General features: G+C 45.4%; 2 protein-coding genes and 1 long non-coding RNA gene across 3 annotated transcripts in view; 2 read left to right on the top strand and 1 right to left on the bottom strand.

Moving 5' to 3' along the window:
• Positions 1 to 7947, top strand: part of LOC124475741 (ras-associating and dilute domain-containing protein-like) — a 20097-nt gene extending 12150 nt beyond the window's left edge. Inside the window, exons 12-18 of the mRNA XM_047032548.1 lie at positions 53 to 231; positions 1024 to 1168; positions 1418 to 1593; positions 1785 to 2178; positions 2304 to 2449; positions 7105 to 7244; positions 7631 to 7947. Coding sequence (XP_046888504.1) covers positions 53 to 231; positions 1024 to 1168; positions 1418 to 1593; positions 1785 to 2178; positions 2304 to 2449; positions 7105 to 7244; positions 7631 to 7724 — 1274 coding nt within the window. The 3' untranslated portion in view covers positions 7725 to 7947. The remainder of the gene's footprint in view (positions 1 to 52; positions 232 to 1023; positions 1169 to 1417; positions 1594 to 1784; positions 2179 to 2303; positions 2450 to 7104; positions 7245 to 7630) is intronic.
• On the bottom strand, positions 7838 to 8778 carry LOC124475744. Its single transcript, XR_006956964.1, has 2 exons — positions 8303 to 8778; positions 7838 to 8057 (listed from the first exon to the last, which is right to left on the bottom strand). It is a non-coding gene; the product is annotated as an uncharacterized LOC124475744 (long non-coding RNA).
• Positions 8332 to 16792, top strand: LOC124475742 (sulfotransferase 2B1-like). The gene is made up of 6 exons (XM_047032549.1): positions 8332 to 8762; positions 14180 to 14391; positions 14742 to 14868; positions 15174 to 15268; positions 15481 to 15661; positions 16182 to 16792. The coding sequence occupies exons 1-6, from the start codon at positions 8624 to 8626 to the stop codon at positions 16289 to 16291; spliced, it is 864 nt and encodes a 287-aa protein (XP_046888505.1). The 5' UTR covers positions 8332 to 8623; the 3' UTR covers positions 16292 to 16792.

Raw genomic sequence — 16792 nt, 5'->3', positions numbered from 1 at the left:
ACCGAATAAAAATGGTGATTTATGATGTTTTTTTGTGTGTGCGCGTGTGCAGGTTCTGAGTCAGGTTTCTACCAGTGGTCCAGAGGGGTGTCCGTCCGGGCCAACCTGGACCTACTGCTGGACTGGGCTCATGCTTCTGGGCCAGGTCTGGGAGAGCTGGTGTTGGAGCACACACACACTCTGTCCTCCGCTGTCAACCTACTGGCCACGCCCAGGGAGAGTCTGGTGCAGGTCAGCTCACACACACACAGGCAGGCTTACCGGTACTCACACATACACATGCACGCATATACGTACATATTCACACACACATGTACCCACAGGCAGGTGTATAGTAATCAAACACACACATACACACACTCACACATACACATGTATATAGGCAGGCTTTTAATACTTACTCTCATGCACACACACACAGTTGGATACAACAGTCTACAGAAATGATTAACCGGGGAGATTACTGTGTGAGGATTAAGTCGTGAGAAAACAAAGGCCCTTTCATGCTCAGTGAAGGAAAATGACGTTAGGGTACTTCAGTACAGTTCCCTTGACCTACCCTCTCAGCCGTGTCACCCTTTACGAAACACGCTGTTTGTAGACCTCAACTGAGATCTTCTGAGGGAACTCTTTGTCTCTGTCCTCTCTCTCTCTCTCTCTCTCTCTCTCTCTCCTCTCTCTCTCTCTCTCTCTCTCTCTCTCTCTCTCTCTCTCTCTCTCTCTCTCTCGCTGTCCATTTCTTTCTGTTGCTTGATCTCCTGTAACACGGTTCAACACTCTGTGGTGTGAGTCCTAATGAAGCATGTTTGAGCCAAACCAGTCTGCTATTCCAAATCACAGCTGCAACACCAGTCATTCCATAGGCAGCCTGACCTCACCAGGCAGACACGCAGCTAGAGAGACTGGAGGAGGGTGGATGTGTGTGTGTGGATCACTCTGGGAGGCTGTTGTGGGGCTGGGAGTGACAGAGCAGTGGTCGTGCATGATTGATGCTGACCACGACCACACCGTCGTCCTCCCCAGGCCCCCTGGACCACCCTGCGATCCGAGTTCCCCTCCCTGAGTCCGGCCCAGCTGCATCACCTGCTGGCGGGCTACAGCCCGCCACCACCCTGCCCCCATGCCTGGACCCCCGCCCTTCAAGACAGGCTGGAGGCTGACAACACTGGTGAGGAGAGATGGGGGGGGGGGGGGGTGATGGGGGGGGGGGGGTGGTAGGTATGGGGGGGGGGGGGGTGGTAGGTATGGGGGGGGTGGGGTTGGTGGTAGGTGTGGAGGGGTGAGGTGTGGTTGGCGGTAGGTGTTCGGGGGGGGGGGGGGGTAATGTCTCCCGTTTCCCTGCCACCACCCTAACCAAGCCTCTCCCCACCCCGCCCCCTTCCCCTCGCAACACCACCCCACCTCCCTGTCTCCTCAGCCGGGGTGCTGGAGAGCTTCGACAGCCACCCCCCTCTGCTGCTCCCTGGAAGGGGCTTCATCCTGGAGCTGGGCCGGGTGGTGGGAGACCCCGCCCTTCGAGAGCAGCTCGACACACTCCGGGCGTTCGTCTGCTCCCTCTCCGGATCTCACACACCTGGGGAAACCCCACTACAGGTAATACACATACTCTCACACACACAGATGGTTTCTCTGTTGCATTTTTTGCCATTTGTAACAAAATACAAGGAAGGCTGCATTGAGATTCCCGGAACACACACATAATGCACAAGTGTACCTATTCCCCCACATTTTAACCTCCGCCTTGCTTAGCATGGTAACTCTCGAGACCCTCTCCCTCCCTCCAGGGTTCTGTCCCTGCCCCTTTGGAGGCAAAGTTGGTCAAGATGGCCGCACTCCCCAAGGCCTGTCTGCAGCCTCTGGAGACTCCTCCGGCTGAGAAGCTCCTTTCCCAGGTATCCCTCCAGGGGTCTCCCCCCCCAGGAAGCCCTGGCACTGGGCTTGACTCCTGCGGGGACATCCTTACCCAGAAGCTACGGAGCCTGGAGCTCCAGAGCCGAGAGATGCAGCCTGGGGGAGTGAGGAGGTCGGGCCTGGACCCCTCCTGCCTGCTCACCCCACCCAACACCCCCCACAGCCTGGAGCCGCTAGACCCAGAGACGGAGCACCCTTACGGGGGGAGAGGGCGAGAGGGGCAGCCCCCCTGGAGCAGCTTCACCAGCGGGGACCACCAGGAAGACGGTAAAGAGCACTTTCTTTTTGACTCCTTCGGAAATGAAAAAACGGCCTTCGCCATAGTCAGACCAGAGGGTCACTTTTGGAATCCGATTTCATCAATGAATCCGAAAAAAACACCCTCTCGGCAGATGTGTTTGAGGAAGACTTCCTGTCGGCAGACTGCACTGACAGCAGCCTCCTGGGGGAGGAGGTGGAGGAGGCGGATCAAGAGGTCTTTACGCTGGAGCTGCAGCGAGGAGAGCGAGGTCTGGGCCTGGCTCTTGTGGACGCCAGGGTGAGTGGCCAGGAGGACGCGGGGTTCTCTTCAAACTCCGTGGAATCTCCGTGCACGAGAACTCCACACACACACACACACGATCCATCCTAGCGTGCCCATGACCGCAGTGAGTGAGTGTCAACCTTGACCTCAGCGTGAGCCCACTTAGAGCGGGGAATAACTCACAGTCATCATCGCCTCCACCCCCACATCCTCCCAAAGTTGGCCTGATGGTTATCTGATAGGCGGTGGGGCTCTTACAGGTCAAAGATCCAATGCATCCATCTCTGGTAAACGCAGAGGTCGTTAATGGCAGGGTACAGGGACATACGTTTTCCCCAAAGTTCCGAAGCGCTGTTCTTTTGGCCTTCTGTCCTCCACATTATCCACACTGGACTAAAGGAAGGGTGAGGACGCCTACTAGACTCAGTTAAATATTAGTTCCAATCAGTAACAATTTCCTCCCTAATGAGGATCCATGAAAGCAGGTGACCAATGGGGTTCTTTTGCCCAGTTTTAACAGGGTTTATCAATATAAATGCAGATACATGAAGGGGAGTAGGGGGTTTGACAGTAGTGAGATGCAGCCATGCAGACTGTGAGGGAAGTAGGCTTGCTGACAGAAGTGAGACGCAGCCTCTATCTCCTTGTGTGTCAGCTCTCCTTTTGCATCTGGTGTTCAGTTCCGCTGCAGGGTGGTCCTGGGTGCTGTGTTTTCTTAGAGACGTGGAAGTCAGTGGGGGGTGTTTGGTTAGGGCCCTGTTTTCATCTCAGTGTACATTCCTTTTCTAAGTAAGCGTATACGATCCATCACTCATAGTCGAGAAAGGATATTAGCTGTGGCACATCACTAGCTCGTCACCGCTTTATAACGGGGGCACTTCTGACCCCTGGTGGTCGTGTGTAAAAGGTGCAGTCTTCATGCTTTATTGAGGCTTTATTATTCCCTTCCCTCTACAGTTTTTTTTGACAATCGCTAGGACCTCTTTTTTTCAATACTTTGGTTATATTTTCTAAAATCTTCATACCCTGAGCACACCAGCAGTCTGTGTTGGTTAATCTGTGGATGATTTGTCATTGCTTTGGCGTAAAATGCATTCATTGACAACACCTGATGGTCTGCTGTTACATAAACCACTAATTGGCCCAAAAACATTTGTTATTGTATGGGACAATGTGGCATTTCACCACCCATTGTGTAATGCTAATGTTTTTTAGGTCAATGTTTATATGCTTGTTGGGTGACAACCTTTGTTAGTGTAATGGAAGAATGTGTTGATTTGAGACAAGTATGACATGTTTTGGTAGTTTTAGTGCATTTCTTATGGGAAAATAACTGCTGTGCAAAGCTGAAAGTTGGATAGTAGAACTGCATGAAGAGTTTTGAAAATGTGACCCACGTATTGAAAAAAAAGTCCTAATGATTGCAAAAAACGGTAATTCCATTGACATCTGTTCATGACTTATATTATACAGTGATTATACATACATATAGTGATACAATTATGTAAATTACTGACGTGTATTTTTTTTTACATTTACATTTACATTTACATTTATTCATTTAGCAGACGCTTTTGTCCAAAGCGACTTCCAAGAGAGAGCTTCACAAAGTGCATAGGTCACTGATAATAACAACAAGATAGCCCCACAGCATTGCGGGTAGTCAAAAACAAGAAGTACATATTGTGGACAACCAAAAAATAGTGCTAAAGGGAAGAAACCATAAGAGCATGTAGTTAAACAAGTTAAAATTACACAACATTGATCTCTAAGTGCAGGTGTACCTGTAGGAAAGCAATAAAAATAGGATTAACTAAAAAAAAAAAGAAGAATACAACAGTTTAAATCAGCTACCACTAACCAACAAGAGCAACAGTCTAAGCAAGAGTCATTGTGAACCTTGAGGAAACTAGCGTTGGATTCAGCAAACCATTCCTAAGTACCATTGTACTCCCGGAACAAGTGCGTCTTGAGCCTTCTCTTGAAGGTGGAGAGACAGTCCGTGTCTCTGATGGAGGTGGGGAGTTGATTCCACCACTGGGGTGCCAGGCAGGAGAAGAGCTTGTGCTGGGACCGGGCGGTCTTGAGAGGTGGGACCACCAGGCGGTTGTCTGAAGAAGACCGTAGGTGGCGGGTGGGGGTGTAAGGCTGCAGGAGAGACTTGATGTAGTCGGGCGCAGTTCCATTCACTGCTCGGAAGGTCAGTACCAGGGTCTTGAATCTGATGCGGGCCGTTATGGGTAGCCAGTGGAGGGAGATGAGGAGCGGGGTAACGTGGGAGCGTCTGGGTAGATTGTAGACCAGACGGGCCGCTGCGTTCTGAATTCTCTGAAGAGGGCGGGTTGCGCATGATGGGAGACCGGCGAGCAGCGAGTTGCAGTAGTCCAACTTGGAGAGGACAAGTGCTTGGACAAGCAGCTGGGTGGAGTGCTCAGACAGGTATCTCCTGATCTTCCGGATGTTGTAGAGGGTGAATCTACACGACCGGGAGACCGCAGCAATGTGGGCCGTGAGGGAGAGCTCGTTGTCCATGGTCACCCCAAGGTTCCTGGCAGAGGATGAGGGGGTCACCGTTGCAGATCCCAGGGTGATTGAGAAGTCATGGGAGATGGAGGGTTTGGCCGGGATGATGAGAAGTTCTGTTTTGGCAAGGTTCAGCTGGAGATGGTGCTCAGTCATCCAGGCGGAGATGTCTGCGAGGCAGGCCTCAATCCTAGCTGAGATCCCCGGATCGGTCGGAGGGAATGACAGGTACAGCTGCGTGTCGTCAGCGTAGCAGTGGTAGGAGAAGCCATGGGAGGTGATGATTGGTCCAAGTGAGGTGGTGTACAGAGAGAAGAGGAGGGGACCAAGGACGGAGCCCTGTGGGACACCAGTGGAGAGCTGGCGTGGGCCTGACAGTTTGCCTCCCCAGGAGACCTGGTAGGATCTTCCCGACAGGTAGGATGAGATCCACTGGAGTGCAGTGCCAGTGATGCCCATCTCAGAAAGTCTGGAGAGCAGGATCTGGTGGTTAACCGTATCAAACGCCGCAGAAAGGTCCAGCAGAATGATGACGGATGACCTGGAAGCCGCTCTGGCAGACTGGAGGGCAGTGGTGACTGAAAGGAGGGCAGTCTCTGTGGAGTGGCCGGTCTTGAAGCCCGATTGGTTGGGGTCGAGCAGTTTGTTCTGAGAAAGGAAGTTAGACAGTTGGTTAGATACAGCACGTTCAATTGTTTTAGAAAAGAAGGGCAACAATGATACCGGTCTGTAGTTCTGGAGGACGGCAGGGTTAAGGGAGGGTTTTTTGAGTAAAGGGGTAACTCTGGCCTGTTTGAAGGCAGAGGGGAAGGTGCCAGAGGTAAGAGAGGAGTTTAGAACATGGAGCAGAAAAGTTATGATAGAGGGGGAGATGGTTTGAAAGAGAGGGGAGGGGACAGGATCAAGGGGACAGGAGGTGGGGCGATGAGAGAGAATGAGGTCAGAGAGCTCTGCCTCGGACAGGGGAGAGAAGGAGTTTAGACATTTAGTTGGGTCAGAAATGGAGGGTGAGGGGGTAGGAAGGGTGGGTTTAGGGAACCGACTGCTAATGTCGGCGACTTTTTTCTCAAAGAAAGAGGAGAAGTCGTCTGCTGTCAGGGTGGAGGGAGGGGGTGGGGGAGGTGGGTTAAGAAGGGTGGAGAAGGTAGAAAAAAGTTTGTGGGGGTTTGAAGCGGAGTTAATTTTGTTAAGAAAGTAGAGGGTTTTGGCACCAGATATGTGAGAAGAGAAGGATTTGAGGAGGGAGTGATACTTATCAAGGTCCAGACCGTCTTTGGACTTGCGCCATCTCCTCTCAGCTGCTCGAAGGGTGGACCGTTCTTCACGAATAACATCCGTAAGCCACGGGCAGGGGGGAGAAGATCGTGCAGGCCTGGTAGACAGGGGACAGAGAGAGTCAAGTGCTGCAGTTAAAGTGGTTAGCAAGGTGTCGGTGGCAGTGTTAGTGGGGTGGGACGAGAACCCGTCAATAGGAGGGAGGGAGGATGTTACAATAGAGGAGAAGTGGGAGGGGGATAGCGAGCGGAGGTTGCGCCGGAAAGTTACAAGGGGAGGGGAGGTAGGAGGGGTTGGAGGGAGAGAGACAGTGAATTGGATAAAGTAGTGATCAGAGATGTGCAGTGGGGTTACAGAGGTTAAGTCGGTGATACAGTTGCGTGTCAGGACGAGGTCTAGCTGTTTGCCTGCCTTGTGGGTCGCCGGTGTGCTCAGCAGCGTCAGGTCGAAGGAGGTCAGGAGAGACAAGAAGTCGACAGCCTGCGTTCCTTGGAGGTGGATGTTGAAGTCCCCAAGGACTATCAGGGGGGTTCCATCATCCGGAAGGACGCTGAGGAGCATGTCCAGCTCCTCCACAAAGTCGGCAAGCGGTCCTGGTGGGCGATAAAGAACAATTAAGCATGCTTTAATAGGATTAGTTAGCATCACATAATGGTGTTCAAATGATTTGGCAGTAACAGAGAGTGGTGTGGATGTGTTTTTGCACTCATTATATGCATTTTTGTATTTTAACAGTAACTGTGACCTCATAATCTGCAGTAAAATGGTCCACCACTGAGTATTCCACATCAGTATATTTCTACATCACTGGCACACAGACATGTCTACATACTTCCTGTATATGAACCACTGAGTTGTCTGGCCGGTTGCAGGACACTCCCCTGAGGATGTCCGGTATCTTTATCCGCTCTGTGGTTCCTGACTCCCCCGCAGCCAGGAGCCGCAGGCTGGGTCCCGGTGACCGCATCTTGGCCGTTAATGGGGTCAGCCTGGTGGGCCTCGACTACCACCGGTGAGGAGGTCTTCTTTTTCCATGGAAACTGTTCCATGGAAAGCAAAATAATAACGGCGATAGAGACTTGGGAGTTCTGTTTGGATGGCTTTCTCTTTCCCACATGGTCACCTCTGTTACCTCTCCATCTCTCTCTCATCTTTCTTTCTTTTCATCTGTCTTTCTGGATCTTTTGACCTCTCTCCATCTCCCTCTGTATCTCTCCCTCCCACCCTCCATCTCGCTGCATCTCTCCCTCCATCTCTCTGTGTCTCTCCCACACTCCATCTCTCTGTATCTCAACCTCCCACCCTCCATCTCTCTGTATCTCTCCCTCCATCTCTCTGTATCTCTCACTCCATCTCTCTGTATCTCTCACTCCATCTCTCTGTATCTCTCCCACCCAGGGGTAAAGAGCTGATCCAGGGGTCAGGGGAGAGACCGAGGCTGCTGGTGGCCAGGTCCGACTGGACAGCTAAGGCCATCCAGACCCCCTGCTGACCGGCCCTACTGCAGCTGCCAACCTCCAGGACATTATCCGGGGACAGACACTGTAAACCCACGAGCTAACCTTGAATATAAGACTGTCCATAAGCATCAAGAAGACAAGAAGATAGTGTGTAATCAATGAGAAAACAACACATGCTCATTGGATTTATTAATGTTGATATGTGAGGAGATTAACGGAGGATAACGGTCACTTGTTTTTACATGATGCTCACGGCGTAGCTGACTATGTAGACCTTGACTCTGATGCATTGGCGTGTTTGTCTTTCTCTCCTTGATGGGCCCCAAGATCACAGACATATTTATTGGTACCATTCCAATGGGGATCTGAAAGACAATTGACATGAATCACCGTGTGGTCAAAGAGTGGTCAAAGCAAACAAAAAAGCAAGAGTGGGATTGAAAAGTTCCAGTGCTTGACTTTGGCTACAGTATATGATCAACACCAGCCTAGTTAAAGGGCTCTTCAAGGTTTTTATGGTTATTCAAATGACTATTATAATGTTACATGCCTAAAGGATATGAATATACAAATGTGTCTTCATTTTGAAATGTTGTGTGTCAACACTGACTTGAGCTGAAAGGTAGCAATGATCCAAAGACAGACCACAGAACAGTGGATGCAATTCCTTACAACATCACATTTTACCACTTTCTCGTGGCACAGGTTCTGTTTTTGACAAAATAACTAGCCTACATCGTCTTCTTAAACCATTCGTTTTAGGATCACAGTAACAGAGTGGTAGATATCTCTGATAGGGAGAGAGAGGCAGCACGAATGACTATTCTTGTCAGAATGACAAGAAGACCGATAATGTGAGGTCTACGGAAGCTCTAGCTAGAGTCCAAGGTTCACTTTGTGTTTGCTAGGTTGCTGTCACTTTTGGAGCAGCATGACTGAAGAAGAATTATACACCGTCTACAAAGGAGTCTATCTTCCAAAACTGTTACATCCTCCAGAGAGCATTGCATACTATGAACAATTCACTTTTAGACCGGACGACGTTGTTATTGTGACTTATCCGAAATCTGGTAAGTTTTTACCGTCAATGGCTATCTGGAAGAATGGCGTATCTACGACTCGGGTTATGGACTGGTGTCTTCCGCTAAAACCAGCTTGCGTCTTGAGAAAGGGTCGGAACTCGGGAGAGGCTAAGTTCAAGTTCAGATGCAAAGTCTCGTTTATTTACATCAACACACAAGGGACATATTCGCTAGGTTGCTCTGCCGTGAGACAGCCAAACTCAATACATGAATTCAGCAAGCATTTATCAAAGCTAGAAAGCTGAAAAAAGTATCTGAGTATGAATATGAAATATCTGAAATATAACAGTAAAATATTTCAGTTTTATGAAATTCGACATACAAATATTTCAGATCTTTCATATTCAATTTCAGATACCTTTGTCAGCTTTCTAGCTCCATAGTAGCCTGACATTGTCATACTCAATAATTCTAGTCAGAATTGGAGTCTGAAACCGCTCCGTTAGTTTGTGAGCAGTGGCGTATTTAGGGATTTGGGGGCCCCAGGCGAAGACAGGCATGAGGCCCCCTTAACTCCTATTCTCACTTGTTTCAATTAACTATTAATATAATAATAATAACTAGAGGGTACAATTCCTAGAGAAATTGTAGGGTGTGCTTGCTAGCGTCGCTTGTAGAAGGTTTTAAAAATAGATTTATAGATAGATTTATAGATTTAGATTTAAAGCATGCATTTGTTGCTGCTCATTTACAATTCAAAATACAAAAAGTGAAGCATTGAATAAAACGGTTGTCTTCGCATTTCCCCTGCAAGAGGGAATATTGATAAGCTACAGCAACCTCAGTTGAAAAGTTGGATCAAACAAAAATATTGGGCAATCCGGTGTAAAACGGTGCTAACCTCTATATTTCAGATCTTTCTTAACCCACTACAACAGTTCAGGGAGGCAAGTTTGATTTCAGCTTTGGCAGGGACATCAATAGTTAATGCAAGCGCACAAACATTTTTCGCCTTCAATTTAGCGCAAATAGGCCTACAGTTTTTTTTTACTTAATCATGAAGCGTTATGTAGTATTGTTTTTATGTTTTAGTCAAAATAAGATAGGCTTTTCATTTAGAAACTATCTTTAGTTTTGTAATGTTTTGTTAGCCTACCTCAATTCTGACTTAATTGTGTGCCGAGTCCGACACTGGACTTCAGTGAGCGTGCTGCAGTGGCTATTGGCAAGCTCAGAAGAGCGCGCTGACATGGAATTCTGCATGCATTAGTTTGTGTTTTCGGTTAAACACTTTTACAAGCGATGCTTGGGATACTGCGTTTATTTTTTCCGGGATTATCAATCTAAATTAATGCACTAACTAATGAAGTAAATTGGTAAAACTTAACCTTTAGATTTTACTGGGCTACGTGCCCCTAGGGTCTAACGACGCCCCTGCTTTAGATTTTCCTGGGGCACAGTAAAAAGAGTCTTAAGGTAGCCTCTAGGCTGCATCAAAACACACTCAACAGAAACTGTCGTGTTTTTGTTCAATCAATTAAAGAGAATAGCACACGTGTTTAAATGGTTTGTCAGTGTCAGGACACAGGCTATCTTTGTGAAGTTGTGTAGGCTAATCAGTGCCGGTGTTGGGCCGAACACTCCAAAATGATTTTGGTGGCACCTCATGCACTCTAAAGTGTGCCAGAAAAAGCTTTTGATACTACTTCCAAAAATGTACGAGTTAGAAGGGGAGCAGGATTTCGGCAACACTGCTTTTCATACTTGCCAAAATCCTCCCCCCTCCCCCATATCTTGGGACTATAACATCTGACACACCCCAACTATGTGGGGATGTGGACAATCTGGATGCTGACACTAACTGGGTAATAGCTTGTCAACTGGTGTTGAATACAATACGTTTTTCACTACTAGACACATTTATAATGAACCATTGGTATTTCTTTGTATAAGAGGTTATTATAGGTGACAGTGCCAGTTTTTGCCATTCCTAATGTTTGATCATTCATTATCATTCCACAAATTTGTCTTAATGTTTATCCAAAATCTCAGGTTGGCTGTGACAGCTTCCTCAGATGGTTCCATCAGTGTTGTGCTCAAATCCAACTGACAGAAATATGTCTGTGCTGCCTGCCGTAGACAGCCCAGGGGTGCGTTTCCCGATAACGATGGATCGTAGCTGTTACGAGGGTTCTCTACGATGAAAATAACGATCCATCGTTATTTCTTACGTGCGTTTCCCGAACATGCTCGTAAGGAGAACCATCGTACGTATCTCTTAAGTTGCACTTAACAAGACGCTGTCCATTGTACTGAAATGTGATTCTTCTGACGCAACTTGAAGACTTCAAAATTAAAACGTTAACCAAAATATTTGACGAATTACGGTTAACAAAAAAATATTTTCTGTAGCTACAGAAAACTTTACATTTATTATAGGCTACTTATTTGAGTACTTTTCAATATGATGCTACATGAAGGTAAAGACAATAAGGTGAACGTGCAAACTATGCTGCATCTGAGTTTTACACCGGTGTTAGGACCTTGCAATCAGCGACACAGGATGCTAAATACCAATAGGAGGTCTTGGAAATTAAGTGGGCTCGTCTCCAAATTGAGGTGAGGAAGCTTTTGTTTGAAGAGATGAAGTTCACAAGGCCCTCCATTTCTGTGCCTATTCTTCAGCCCAATCAACAAGGTAGTGTCACATTCAGGTTACCTTATATCCTAAAGCATACCATGTTTATTTAAATTAAGTAAAGGCTGAATTGTGTATTGTATCATATATTCAGTGTTGCCTGTCCAATCCTTACATGTTTACCTTATAGATCCATGTGAGGAGCAGGAGCAGGGAGAACATACTCCCATAAAACAACTATTTCTCAAACTACTTGTGCCTTGGTTTTTAACTCTTCTTGGTACTCCACTTTCCATAGGCATATATATATATGAGTCGTATATTTACTACTTGATTGAACTACAAGGTTAAAAACCATGCATATGAATGGTATCACACATGGCATGTCCCAGCTAGCATCCTAAACAATTCAATGTACAAATACAAGCATCTAAATCCAACATATTTACTGTCTTATTTTCTAGTGCTGACTATATCTACAATCTTGCATAGGCCAACAGCTTCCCAAGACCATGTTTGCAATCTCATAATTATCACATATTGGCCACAAATGACATTGTGACAAATGACAAACACATAAGTAATGAATACCCCATATCTTCAACATGGAATCATTGTTTCTGACATGAATAATCAACTCCACTTTAATTGATGGTTGATCAATTATACTCATTATGAGTGTAAGATATGTCAGATGACATCATGATATCATGATGCTCCTGAACCACATAGAAGCAGACCTGCAGAGGCTAACAAGGAGGTCCTTTGCACTGACCCCTGTAACCCAACTACTGGCAGTGTTAAGGTTCTATGCCATTGGCAGTTTTCTGGAGGTTATTGGAGATGGACATGGGCTCGCCAAGGCCTCAGTGTCAAGATCTGTGCAGGCTGTCACAACTGCATTACTTTGCCACATCCCAGACCACATCCAATTCCCCATATCAGAGGGGACAAGTCTGCAGTGCAGGACTTAGGCTATCTTCAATGGCTTTTATGATTTTCGTACGAGTTTTCACTCCCTCCCAGCCCCTTCACCCTGTGTGACTTCCTAGTCAACCCTGTGGAGTCTTTCCATTTCCTGGGCGCCACCATCTCCTAACATCAGGCTCGGCTCTGCCACCAGCCTCTTCATCCACCGGGCTTGGCGTGCTACCAGCCCTATAATTCTAATAAACATCTTCAATGTTCAATTGTTGTTGTGTTATTGTACTCGTAAAAGCGTTACGTTAATGCATTTCTAGTTTCTATTGCACATTACAACAGACATATTTCAATGTTATAGTATTTTGAATAAGACTGAATTTTTTTTTTTTAAATACCTTCATTGCATGCGCCAAACCCACTAAATCAAATTATTTTGTGTAACCTAAATTTACTTGAGGATAAACCGGATTCTGATATTTTTTCGGCAGTTAAACTTGTATGGTTCACTAAGAAATATCCCAGTTCCAGCGTAACTGGTGTAAAAAGAGGACCAAAAAAATCTTATTTTCCATCCGAATTAACTTTCAGCATGAGTTTAATGTAGTTTTCATGGTCGGCCTACGCGTGTCTCCACTGAGTCTCTGTGCTACGATGCACTTAGCGATCTACGACTGGTCTGGAGCTCTCGTTGATCTACGACGATTTTCAAGTGCCTCTTTAGCTACGATGGTTTCGGGAAACGGCCCGTACAACTAAGATCCATCGTACATCGTACCTAGGCTTAACATTGTAAAAATCGCCTTGGTTCGGCAAATCTACACAATACTCTAGGAAGGCAGTGTGCGCGTAGGGGAGTGGAATTCTGGGGGGGAGTGGGAATTCTGCCCAACACCGGTTCTAGCACATTTGGCGCCCTTGGCAAGGTTGTCTCTACCCACCGCCCCCGCACATATTCCAACAATTTCTCAAGCTGAGAAGTGATAACTTGTCCCGCTATATACAATTAAAGGCGCAGGCATTTTGAGAAAAGATTTCTGCCGAAAACGTTTAGGCTACAATCTATAAGTAGCCCTAGGGCATATGATTATGTTTTTATACCAACGATAGTGTTGTAGCCATTTATATAGAAATAACAGTTTTATGTAATAATGTTGTAATTGAGTATTGAGATGTTAAGATTACAAGAACTAAGAAGAACCTGTGTTGCATGTGTAATGTAGAAATGAAAATATTGATAGTTGACCAGTGAAGCTGGGAATAATATAGCTAATTTGATTGGCTGTTTGTTCTGGTATAAAAGTGTAAGAGTCCCGCGAAACAGGCAGAAGCTATTCGACCATGGAGCAACACAGCCTTTTGACCTGCACTTAATGACAGTTAACTTGTTAGAAGTATTTCCCTGAGTTTGTTATATTGTTTGTTTAAGTTATTGAGAAAACAAACAAAAATAGATATTTTTGGATTAAATACTTTTTCTGACATTTCTGTGTCGAGAACAAAAGAACATTGAGGTTCTAAGTGAGTCACCTCGGCTGCACCCATCACAGATAAAGTTGTACATGTATCCTGCACGTTCAGGAATTTGTTGACCTATATTGCAATATTTTTTTGTCTGTACATGCAGTGAATTTTGTAATGGAAACGAATTGAGCCAGACATAGTACCCTGGACCCGTAATCTTTCCATGTGTATCCTTTCCACCTCTGCTGGGCTTTCCATGTCGAAAATCTGCGTTTATTAAATTATAAGAAAATGCTACCCAAAAATGTGTGCTTAAATTAAGGAGACTGATAGTAGTAGCTGAAGTGGTAGCCTATAACTTCAGATGCTAGTCACCCGCTTACAAACAGTAAAGTAGCTTACTTCTTCCATTTAAATAACCGTGCAAACACCTGTGTTCCAGGCACAACATGGATGCAGGAGATCACTCCCCTGATTCAGAGTGGAGGAGACTTGACTTCGGTTCTGACCCAGCTTAACTGGGACCGGGTTCCCTGGCTGGAGGAACACAGGGCCCAGGTTCTCAGCCTGGAACAGAGGCCTTCGCCTCGCCTGTTTGCAACACACTTCCACTATGACATGATGCCCCAGTCCTTCTTCAAGGACAAGCCCAAGGTAGGGTGCAGTCTCCCATCCTAAGGCCATGGGTTGGTATAGGTATCACTAATAGCACAGGGTCATTCAATTCTTATTGGGGATCCAAGACCACCCTTGCCCCTCCCCCTCTCATTTTGAACACCAACCATGAAAGGTGATGGTGCAAATGTAATATAACTGTGGTGCATATGTGTGTTTTGAAAACTGAATGGGATCTTGCATGATTGGTAATTATGTGAGTGAGTATGACCTCATACAAGACTGTGAACCTGGTCTTTCCTATGGAGGTAATGGGCTTATTGATTTAATAGTTGATTTAATACTAAGATGAATGATTCATCAATTAGCGTGGCTTGTTCTTCGGCCAGGTGATTTACATCATGAGGAACCCCAGAGATGTGTTCACATCTTCCTACCATTATTATGGGATGGCCTCCTACCTGGTTAATCCCCAATCACAGGGCGATTTCTTACAGAAGTTTCTCAGTGGAAAAGGTACTGTGCTGGTGAACGTAGGTGTTGCATGTCTGTGTTAATGGAATGAAATGTCCATGCATGCTGTGTTTGTTCTTCATGGATTCTCTGTCGATACAGATACCCATGCCATTATAGTTTAGTAGTTATTTTTCACAATACAAAACACCATACAATATCTTAAATTGATTAATTCAATTTAAATTGTATTCATGTTGTCATCTAGGTTATTTTTCTCAAATTAATTACCATTAATCTTTACTGATACATCAAGCACGTAAATTGAAGTTTACTGTATGAGAATTCTTGTGTGGTTGTGGTTTCAGTTATGTTTGGTTCATGGTTCGACCATGTTAAGGGTTGGTTGAATGCAAAGGACCAGGACCGTGTTATGTACATCTCCTATGAGGAGATGATATGGGTGAGTGTCTTACGAGATCCCAGCAGATCCCTATGTACCACAGTATTATGGTATGCCATGAATGAAGATCAGTACAAAAAATTGATTGTTCTAAATGGTTTAGTCTTTTCCCATTGGTCCACTACAGAATAAGCAGTGATGATTGGGTCAAGGGTAGCCACAGGGAGGACAGCAGGTTGAATGACTACACCACTGTTTCTGCATCCTGGCAGGACCTGAGGGATTCTGTTGCCAGGATTGCCCTCTACATGGACAGTTCCTTAACCCCCGAGGTGGTTGAGAAGATAGCAGACCACTGCATGTTCAAGAACATGAAGCAAAACAAGATGTCCAACTACTCCCTGGTACCCAGCGAGTTCATGGACCAGACCAAATCAGAATTCCTCAGGAAAGGTACGACCCTCCTTGTATTCTTAAGGATGTTTTCTTTATCAGTATGTTTTATATTTTAAGATCGACAAGGGAGGAATTCAGAGGGACATACAGGGTGGGTTTGAACCTGGGAACCTTTGATCTGCAGGCAAATGCTTTTATTTCACTGAACTAGACTTTTGGTTATTTTGCTTTGAACTTTCTGTACTTCCCGACACATTAGCATTTTAGTCATTTAGCAGACACTTTTATCCAAACAAAGATACAAATAGTATAGAAAGTACATCAGATACTCAAGGTTCAGAAGAGCACAGTTCTACAGTATTTCTGTAGTCAAGAGCTAAGGAAGAAAAATCAACTACTAGATTGGAGAAAATCATCTGCTTCAACTGTTAGTGTTGATCTTAAATATTCTTAGCTATATAGTTTGAACAGTGAGAAACAGAATAACAACAAACAAATCCAGAAAAAACGCATGTCAACATTTGTATTCATTGATTTGCATAGTACTTTATCATTTTCTGTGTGCCTTTTTCCCCAGGAGTCGTAGGAGACTGGAAGAACCAGCTCACTGTGGCCCAAGCAGAGTTATTTGATGCTGTTTACAGAGACAAAATGAAGGATGTCATATACAAATTTGTGTGGAACTGACTTTCCTTATAGCCATTATAGTTTAATAAGTGTAATAAATAACATACAGTACATATGTTCCGAGGCAACTGTTTAGATCAACTGCCTTCATGTCCCAGTTTGAAAATGGGAGCTCAGTTACAAATTATCTTGACTATCTTCCCACCAGGTGTGTAGGTTTGTTTTCTAATGTTGGTGGGACAACTTTTATAACTGAGGATGCAGTCGTTAGATATAATCTTCTTAATAAAAAGTGTGGGCGGGGTGACAAATTGACCGTTTTCAAAAAGTGTCATTATACAAAGTTCATGTGTAATGAAACTTTAGCCCCTGCTTCTATCTGTTAGTAGTTGAAGCAGTAGTGAACAATCTGCCTCAGGTGTGTTTATTTGATCATCATGTCTTTTAGACATAGTACACATAAATGTGATATGTGATTTCAAACATGTCAATGTGATGTTTTGCTGACTCATCACTGTGAAAAGTAAAAACCTAATTAAACACAAATAATGATTGAAAAAC

This window comes from Hypomesus transpacificus, chromosome 13, assembly GCF_021917145.1.
Source record: "Hypomesus transpacificus isolate Combined female chromosome 13, fHypTra1, whole genome shotgun sequence".
NCBI classification, from domain to species: Eukaryota; Metazoa; Chordata; class Actinopteri; order Osmeriformes; family Osmeridae; genus Hypomesus; species Hypomesus transpacificus.
This window is presented reverse-complemented; position numbering and strand designations above follow the sequence as displayed.